This window comes from Gopherus evgoodei, chromosome 1 (assembly GCF_007399415.2).
Source record: "Gopherus evgoodei ecotype Sinaloan lineage chromosome 1, rGopEvg1_v1.p, whole genome shotgun sequence".
In the NCBI taxonomy this organism is placed as follows: domain Eukaryota; kingdom Metazoa; phylum Chordata; order Testudines; family Testudinidae; genus Gopherus; species Gopherus evgoodei.
Window position 1 is genome coordinate 265,167,508 of NC_044322.1, and position 10,451 is coordinate 265,177,958.

Consider the following 10,451-nt stretch of genomic DNA (forward strand, 5'->3'; position numbering starts at 1 on the left):
CATGAACATGAAGCCATATTTGTTTTTAATATTTTAACATTTCTAGTAACTGAACATAAGACTCAATATGTTCATCTCCAAGTCAGACATTTATTTATTGATTTAAACTTTCCGATGTGATGTGGAAACCCAAACACAACAGCATTGCATTAATGTGCAAGAACTAGGAAGTGACTCTGACTGGAGACAGAATGCACAACTCACCTCTCTAGTTTCACTGTCCAAAGAAAATGTCATGTAAATATAATGACAATCCTCTTGAACCTGGGACTGCCAGAGCCAAGAGCATAAGCCTCTATAGATGGAGGTAGAGGACTGAGGCCCTGATGCATAAAAAGCACTTATGCAACTGCTTAAGACCATTCCTATTTAGGACAGCACTTAAGCATGTGTTTAAGTGTTGTACTGAATAGCAATATGTTCCAGAATTGGGGCCGCCTTCTCATAGTTAGAAGCTGAAGCAAAGTCATATGTTCTATTGATCTTCATGGATTAGGCAGAGGGAAAACAACACACATTGAATACACAAACATTGCCATGCCAGCACTCAGAACGTGAGACAGACCATGAAAAATGTGTCCCATGAGTTTCAGGATGAGTGGTAATGCTAAGCTTTGATCTCCATGTCGTGTTTATAGTGACAGCAATTTGGGGCAGTACATGTTTTGTTCAGTGCACAGTGATGACTGGAGCTCTACAAATGTGGTATTTATTGATGTTATCTGTTTAAGGCCACAATTCCTTTGGAACTCCAGTATGGCAGTAGTTTAGTTTATTGCATGAGTTTAATGTGGGCAGCAAAGTGCCTGGAAGTCTACTAATGAAACAGGATTATAACCCACATGTCTGTGGGTATATCTGACTGGACTCTTCTTCTGCTAGACAGCACATGTGCGTGTTTATCTGTGTACCCGCTCATAAATATCCGCTTCGCTCCTGCTAATGTTCACTATGGTGTGGGATATACTTGTAGCCCTGGTAACACTAATACTACTAAAAGCAGCAAAGAATCCTGTGGCACCTTATAGACTAATAGACATTTTGGAGCATGAGCTTTCGTGCATGCATCTGACGAAGTGGGTATTCACCCACGAAAGCTCATGCTCCAAAACATCTGTTAGTCTATAAGGTGCCACAGGATTCTTTGATGCTTTTACAGATCCAGACTAACACGGCTACCCCTCTGATACTTGACTCTAATACTACTATGCTCCCTGTGTGAAATTCGGGGTTGCACTTCTAAGAAGTACAGCACAGAACTCTCATGTTGGAGTTGACGACAGAGGCTAAGGTTGCTTTAAGCCATGTTTGCATTTTACTGACACTGGGCTGTTCTGGGGATTCAAGAGGCTCCCAACATAACTTAGTCCTGAAGTCTTGTCTAAGATACAGTAGCTTTTCAGGGCTGCCCTATGGGCCACAGCAATGTATGAGTAGCCCTGCCTCTAACATTCCTCTCACAACCACTGACATGTCCCTAGGCCAGGTTTGGGGGGGTGGGGGAGGCCATGGAAGACAGTCTTACTCCTCTCTATTTGCAGTGCTTGCACCAAGTGAGTTCTCCTCCACCTGGAACTAGTGTTTTTAGAGCCTCTTTACACCACTCTAGCCCTTTTTGTCTGCCTTAATGGGGCTGGAGAAGCGGTGAGAACCTCACCCCATGTGTACTATATCATTACACAATAGCCTTCCCTTTTCCTTATGTCCTCATCCCCCAATAACCACTTTATAATCCTGGAAACTGTAACACCCATTAGAATCAGCCAGTTTCCTTATAGTTAGTAATGACATTAAGAATAAGTAAGGACCAATGTGTCCAAATCCCATTTATTGTTCTAGAAGATAAAATTTTATAACTGTCCATCAAACTGTTATGTACTCAATTGAAATAATCACATACTTCTATTGGAAAGCAGAAAATGACTGTCATAACTCTAGTCCCAGATTTGGACCTTAGCGTCCAAAATATGGGGGTTAGCATGAAAACCTCCAAGCTTAGTTACCAGCTTGGACCTGGTACTTGCTGCCACCACCCAAAAAATTAGAGTGTTTTGGGGCACTCTGGTCCCCCTGAAAAACCTTCCCTGGGGACCCCAAGACCCAAATCCCTTGAGTCTCACAACAAAGGGAAATAATCCTTTTTCCCTTCCCCCCCTCCAGGTGCTCCTGGAGAGATACACAGACACAAGCTCTGTGAATCCAAACAGAGTGACTCCCCCTCTCCGTTCCCAGTCCTGGAAACAAAAGCACTTTCCTCTTCACCCAGAGGGAATGCAAAATCAGGCTAGCAAATCCAACACACACAGATCTCCCCCTGATTTCTTCCTCCCACCAATTCCCTGGTGAGTACAGACTCAATTTCCCTGAAATTTCCCAGAAAAGAAAACTCCAACAGGTCTCAAAAAGAAAGCTTTATATAAAAAAGAAAGAAAAAATACATACAAATGTTCTCTCTGTATTAAGGTGACACATACAGGGTTAATTGCTTAAAAGAAATATGAATAAACAGCCTTATTCAAAAAGCACTCCAGCACTTATATTCATGCAAATACCAAAGAAAAGAAACCATATAACTTACTATCTGATCTCTTTATCCTTACACTTAGAAACAGAAGATTAGAAAGCAGAAACTACTTCTCCAAAGCTCAGAGAAAGCAGGCAGACAGACAAAGACTCAGACACAAACTTCCCTCCACCCAGAGTTGAAAAAAATCCGGTTTCCTGATTGGTCCTCTGGTCAGGTGCTTCAGGTGAAAGAGACATTAACCCTTAGCTATCTGTTTATGACAATGACATTTAAAAAAATAAACATCGGTAAAATTTTCAAAGTCCCTAAGTCTCATTTTCAAAATGCCTAAATCACTTACTCTACATCTGTGATGGGCCAAGACACACCAAACCTAGCTTTGTACAGAAAAGAGTCAAATTAAAGGTTAGAAAGAAACAACCGATACATAAATAGCTTTTATTATTAAATTTGTGAGATTTTACTGTACAACTTTCCACAAAGTTCATTTGTAACCAGTTCTTTAATACAGATATAACTTTTGACTAGGTACTTGTGAATCCTAAAGATAATGTATATAATAATGACTTCCAGTGCTGTTCAAAAGTGTGAGCTAATGCAGTATAAAGTTAGAGCTGCATTCATAAGGAAAATATTTTGTTATTTGGACAGAGACACCTTTCACCTCCTTGCATAATCAACCGGCTTGCTAAAGGGTAAGGATAAAGGGATTATTCTTTAGCCTTGTTCTGAAGGAACTCAGACTCCATTGGTGGGAGAAGACACTTAACATAGTATTTTTCTAAAATAATACTAAAAGAAATTGAGTTAATTTAAAATTTTTGGGGAAAGGCTTTAACAATAATCAGCTTAAAGTCATCCAAACTTAAAGAGGTTAGTGTTTCTTGTCTAGTTTAAACAGCAGTGGTAGCAGCAAGTGCGAGCTGACCCAGAAAATAGTAATTTCCTGTCAAGAGCCCTCCAACAAATGTCGCCTTTATATCTGGCAAAGATCACTAGGCCCCAGTGTTTTGAGTTCAGCATGCTTAAGCACTCTTCATTAAACCGGATGTAAAGTGTGAGAGGTGATTCAGGCAGCCTGGGCAGGCATCCGCGCAGATGGCTATGCTTTGGACACTCCAACAAGGCTGAATAGATGCTTCATTGGTTGAGTTAATAGTCAGGCAGGGGCCAATGGGTACTTTAAAAATATTGTCTTTCAATAGTCTCTTCACTGTAGGGAAAAAGAAGTCACTGACTCATTTGCAATTAGCTGACCTACCGTTACAAAACTTTCCATGTTGGATTCAGTCATAACAGAAATTATTGTAAAATAGGAGATATTTGTAGTCCATATTATTTTCAGGCAATTATTCTTTTTATATTCGTGACACATTCATAAACACAGCTGCATCTGAGGTATTTGACTAAACAGAAAAGCAACACACTGTATCCTTTCCCCTTATACTCAGTCATTAGCCCTTGCTCTCGGGTAAGCCTAACTGAAAGTGGGAAGGCAGATTAGCTCTCCCTTTCAATGCATTATGGAGTTTGCTCCATAGGCCAAAGCTTAAATGCAAAAATGGCATCTTTTTTATATGTTCATCTACTCTACCTGCCAAGTGAACTGCATTGTGTGGCTCCCTCGTATAATAATGACATGGCATAACCTGGAGAACCTGTGAGGATTCCCTAGAGACCATTCGGTTTCTCTTGTTGAAATTTTAGAAGCCTTCTGTACATCACAGAGGGAGCTTCTCCTGGAGTGTGTAAGGGCCTCATTCTCAGTTCATGCAAGGAGGTCAAGCCCTGGCTTTGAATCCCAGCCTTTGCCTCACAGCTTCAAGTATGAAATTGTAGCATGTCGGGATAGCAGAATGTTCTAGTCTGACTAGCAAGAGGGAAAGTTGTTTAGAACATCAGGAAGAAAAGATTTTTTTAAGCTGGAACACTGGCTCCAAGAGTAATGAAACTCCAAGTTAACATTAAATCCTAATATGAATTAAGAAATAAATCAATCACAATGTTTATAAAACAAAATCTTGATTAGGCCAATATAATATTTTCCCAGTTTATCTCCAGTTCAGACCAAGCTTTACTCTGTGGGCCTCTGGAGAGTAAAAATTTTTCATTTAAATTATCCCTGAAGCTTTTACCATTTTCCAAATGGTTCATCCTTACTCTTGCACCTGGTAACATAGGACAATTTGTGAACATTGCTCCTCAGGGGCTTCTGAGGCTAGGAAGGAGAACAGCTCACAGCTTTGTCCACTATAGAGTGGGACATTGCGATTGATTTAATTACCTCCTCTGAACAGCCCTAGCCAACAGGTTAAATCAGACACTAGGGTACAGATAAGATCCTTTGTTTTAAATTTTTACTGATTTTTACTGAAAAATTTACAGGCTTTACAAAAGCTATTGTTCTGTTTTTACTATTTTCACTCAAATTTTGGACCACACAAGTACATGACAATACTGATTGTTATATTACATTAGGTAAATGTGTTTATTTTAATAATATATTAGTCTGGGGTGAATGAGAAGCTGTCTGTTAATGTAAGGCAATGCAGTGGAAGACACACATATATGCATGCACGTGCATATGGGTATATACTGTTAATGTACAGTTCATCAAATAAACGACAGCATTAAGCTGTTTCACTTTCAATACTCTGACTTTTCTCTATTTCTTGCTTTTTTCTAGTCTCCCATCCCCCAATAATAATCTCAATATTTACCCAGAAAACTGTGAAGTTAATCTTTTGCACTGATTTTTCCCAATTTTTAAATTTTTGTAATAAACATTGACATTCCTGGGAAATTTTAAACAAAATAGAAATTGAAAACGAAAGGCCTTAGTTACAAAGTATTGTTTGACTGTACTCTATGGCAGCACATTTGTACAGCTGGATGTATGGCAGAGGTGGTCTATATTTCCTAGCATCCCCATATGATTGACTGACTGAATTTCAGAGGGATTTTACCTTCCTACTTCAAATATTGCCTTTGTGGTCCAAGAAGACTTAGTTCTTGAGCATATTAATGAGAAGGCTTTTCCACTGAGCTATTCACCTGACACTTTAAAGATATGAAAAGTTGTTAAACTTTACCTGGAACTACTTAGATTTTACTTAAGTATTTATAATTGCGTTGACAGATTGCTCTAAAATCTCTAACCTTCACCAACCAGATTAGCTACCCAATTTCAAGTAGACTGCCATGGTCCTAAATTCTAAGCCTCATTCAGAGACTGACTCCCTCTGTGGCCTTACGTCCCTTAATGTAAAATGTCAAGACTTGATTTTCATTGGTGTTAAGCGCCTGCAGTTCTCATTGTCTTCAGTGAAAGCTCTAGGTACTCAGCATTTCTGAAAATCAAGGCCTTTAGAGTGAAATAACAGCCCCATTGAAGTCAATGGCAAAGCATCACCAAGTTTTCCTGTCAAACATTGTACAGGAAAATATAATATGCTACATGTGTGGAGATGAGAGCCATGCGATAAAGTGACATGCCGTGTGTTAAATGAATGCATCATGCATCTTTGACCTCTTCACTTGCCCTCTATTAACTAATCCATCTTCCCAGGATTTAGCTTCAAACTGCTGCCATAAAAAGCATCTTACAACAGAAAAGCTTCCCTCTTTTCCTCCTAATGTACCCCTACTCAAAATTATTACACATATCACTACATGGACCATGACTTGTTTGCTGCCTCCCAGCTATAGAAGGCAAACTTCCCTTCTGTCCTGCCTTCAGCCTGTCTTCTCCTTAGCAGGAGGCAGCTATCATCCTCTGTTCTCCTGTTTCCAGCTGTCCCTTTAGACAGCCAGAGTGTAAAAGATTCTTTTTCATAATTCACCATCCCACCTCTTTGTAGAAGCTCTCCAGTTAACAGAGCTAGTCAGGAATTTTCCATTTGAATGATTTGCTCACAGAAAAAGCCCTTTTTGCAAAATCAAATTGTTTTGTGGGAAAACTTCCATTTTCCTAAAGAAAATTATTTTTCTGGCAGGGAAAATTGAACTCTCCAGCTGCCTGCCTGCAGAAAATAAAATGGATAAGAGTCTTCCAGGCGGGCAGCCAGCAAGTTGAAAAATTCCATTTCAGTTCTCCCCAAGTGGAATTTCCCGTTTGTGAAAATTTTTCAAATTGGGATAATTTTTTTTAAAAATGTGATATTTTTCACAGAAAGGGATTTCTGGATTTACCAGTTAGTTCCCTTCTAGGTGGACAGACCTTGGCTCCTCTCTGCAGAGGCTGGGAAACAGGCTTGTAAACATTTAAAGGGGACAGACCGCCTTTTTCTAAAGGTCCTTTTATCTTTCCTCTCGGGAATGCAGTAGAATGAGCAGGAAGCATGACATTTTAAGACCTGCTGTTTATTGGATAAGTTTCTTGATCTGAATTGTGACAAATTTGGGTTATTTTTCTGCTTGCAGACTATCTTGCAACAGTTATTGTTTTCCTGAATGTATTTGATGTTTGAATTTAATGATCTGTTTGTGAACCATTTCTTCTTCTGTGGATTAATTGCAAACATTAGTATTTAATACTCAACCTTTGAAATATAAACTCTGTTGATGTGATAGATTAAATGTCACATGGTTTAGTTTGTCCCCTGATTGAATAGGCAGACAAGCACTTCTGGTGCAAGTATTCACATGTGCAAATTTACGCTCTAATCCTGCTATCTGATCCCTGTGGGATGACCCTGCCCCTATGCAGAGCCCCACTGACTTCAGTTGGACTCCATATGGGCATAAGGGTCCACTCATATGGATCAGTTTGCAGGATCAGGGCCTTTTAAATTCAGTTTCAGAAAATATTAGTGCATGCAACTTTAAAATGCACTTTACCTGAACGTATGTGTGAATAAAACTTGAACACTTTGAATGTTCACTAAGAGTCTCTTGTAGAGAGTTGCTATGGTTTTGGCTGTCACTGCTGAGTAACGGCATAGCATTCATGAGAAGAAAATGCTCTGGTTAAGGCTGAGAAACCTCTCATCTCCCTGTGTAACTTCCTATTATTTTTCCTCTCTCTTTATCTCAAGACTTCAATTGTCACTGTCCATTCTTCTGCTGCCTACCCTGGTATGTCTATTCCCATATTCTTTTGTATTTAGCACCAGTTCTTATCCATAATACCCTTGCTCTTCCTTCGCTTATTTTCCCCAGTATTGCTTTACATTAAAACAACTAAATTTCCCCTCTTCCAAGGCCTCCAGTCCCTTATGCTGACCTCCATCACAAAGCAAGTTCATCCACTTTCTGCTTGGTCTTCATCTTCCTCACCAACCTATGCTGCTGCCTTAGGAGTCTGCCCCTCTGCTAGTCCTTCTCTGCACTATCCCTATCTCTGTCAAGACAATGCATGTGGGACTAAACGACCACCTGACTCCCTCCAGAACATCAGATCTGTTACTATGCAATCTCTACCTTCTTCTGGATGATAACTTTGAGATCCCCCAGGTGGCTTAGACGTGATCATTAAACTATAGTTTCTCTCCACTCAGTGAGTCTATTCCTCATTTACAATAGGAAAACTCCTTGCCTCTAAATATAGAGGGGAGTTGGCTACCATTGCCAATCCTGCATTTAAATTTTTCCTTCTTTCCAGCAATACCTACTCATCTTCCAGATAGTTTTCCCCATCTTTCATCACCATACAACCCACAACTCTCCATAATCTGTAGGCCATTTTGTAATAATAATACTTATGCTCCCTTTCCTCCAGGAAGTAGTACCATATGCTCTCATATTCTATCCCCTTAATTGGCTTCCTCTTCATCTCTGAAACTAATTAATTACAATTTCCCTCATTCTCTTCTCTTTAAAATTCACAATGGCCTCCCACAAGTGGTACTATCATCTCTCTCTGTCTTTCTGTCCACCTGCTGCCCACCTACTTGCTCCACTCCTCCAATCATGAGTTCCTTTCTGTCCCCACCACATGATTCACCATCATTTTGTATTCCTCTTCCACTCTCAAGCCCAATCTGTCAACTGTTGTTATACATCTACCAGAACCAGGTTGGGGACAGACTTTTATTTATAATTTCCCATTATGAAAGTTACTGAACTCTTCAAACTGCTCCACCTCAGCCTTGGTATAATCAAAACATGCATTGCTGGGCAATCTGTTCCTCATTCTCTTCCATCTAAGATCCTCCATCTAATCACTTCCTGTCTTTGAGCCTGATCTCCAATGCTCTGCACCTAGTGTAGTTAAATCAGAAGGATAGAGTATAACAGTCACTTTGCCTTGCTGTAATTGACCACACACAGTATAGGGCAATGAAGAATTAGGCCCTTTAAAGTCTGATGTTTCAACATTTGTTTTTCTTTAGCTCTCAGTTAACAGTCTGTAGAACATCTCATGTGGCACACTGTAAATGTTATCTAAAAAAAAGAAAATGTATTGCTAAGAATATTTACCATTATGAATTTACTGATGACCTTTATAGCTCCTTAAGAATAGTTCTTACTACAAAGGCAACGTGTATGGTATTGCCTGTTCTAACTTTTTTTTTAATGTGTGTATTTAACATTTTAAAAATGTGTTTTTATTTCTAAGTACCCTTTTAACAGCCCGACATCCAGGATGGAGCCCTGTTTGATGAGCAGTACCCCAAGACTGCATCCAGCCCCTGTAACTCCTCGCTGGCCGGAAGTCCCATCAGCAAACACATGCTACACAAGTCCATCCATGCACTCCACAAGATATGGAAACTCTAGTGACATGTACACGCCCTTGACAACACGCAGGAATTCTGAATATGAGCACATGCAACACTTTCCCGGCTTTGCCTACATCAATGGAGAAGCCACCACAGGATGGGCTAAGTGAAAATGTCTGGTATGGCATGAGCCCCTATATTTAATAAAGACAGAAAAACTTTATATCTGGCTATTACATGGGACTTTATCTGAACATTCGTCAACGGACTTGAAGATAGAATCGATCCTTGACAGATAATTTTAGTTCATAATCTGGACATACTGCAGACCAGTGTGACGGAGTGTTCCTGTAACAAGATTTAAAACTGTTACTATAGAGCATTATATTGGCCAAGCTGTGCCTTTTTTTTCTTCTGTCGTGTGGTCTGGCCCTGTTATGATGTCAGTTTCACTGAGCCATCCCCCCCCCCCTTGACAAATGTTAATTAGTCTTTAAGGAAAGATGTTATAGATAAATCTATTTATAATTTGAGATAAAGACAAAAAGTTTACCATAACAGAGCTCTGGCACCTCTACTGGGTTCTTTAGAGACATTCTGTCAAGTCATTACTTGTTGTCATAAATTCCCTTTTTAGGCTCCTTAAATGGTATATGTTGTTATAGGCTTCAGTTTACACATAATTTTGTATATTGATGCACCTTTCCATTGATCAGATAAGTGTTATCCTTACAAAAGAAAGACATGTAGCGTTGAATGATACACTGCCTTACGTTGACTGTGGTTCTTATTATATATGTATTTGTATTAAGTTTGCACAATCTAGTTAAATGCAACAGCTCTGGTCAGTTACATCAAGGTTAAGAAGGGATTTTGAAACTGGTAAGGTGTTGGATTCAGAGCCACATATGTTAAATACGATAATACTAAGCAATTATGTAAAAGTGACAATACAAAACAAATGATTCATTTCATTACCTATCGACAGGTATGAAAACTGCTCTTCTGATTCCTTCACAAGATGATAACTCAATATGTGTCTACAAAAAAATAACAATTCAAAGCTGTGCCTTTGAACTTATTCTGTAATGTGTATGTGTGGGAAAATGTATTGTATTTTTAGGAGAATTTTTAGTAGACATTTTCTGTCAGATTTGTAGGTATTTGTGAGTTTTTGTTAGAATTTATTAACATAGGTTTTTCTTCTGTATTATAAAATGCACCAAGCAATTATGGTGGACCTATTACCCTATGGGTAAGAA

At 39.2% G+C, this 10,451-nt stretch overlaps 1 protein-coding gene across 1 annotated transcript in view; it reads left to right on the forward strand.

Moving 5' to 3' along the window:
• The window catches only part of RFX4 (regulatory factor X4), a 129,689-nt gene extending 119,449 nt beyond the window's left edge, over positions 1-10,240 (forward strand). The window contains 1 exon segment of the mRNA XM_030544991.1: positions 9,087-10,240. Within this exon segment, the coding sequence (XP_030400851.1) occupies positions 9,087-9,359 (273 nt within the window). The 3' untranslated portion in view covers positions 9,360-10,240.
• Positions 10,241-10,451: the final 211 nt, after the last annotated feature.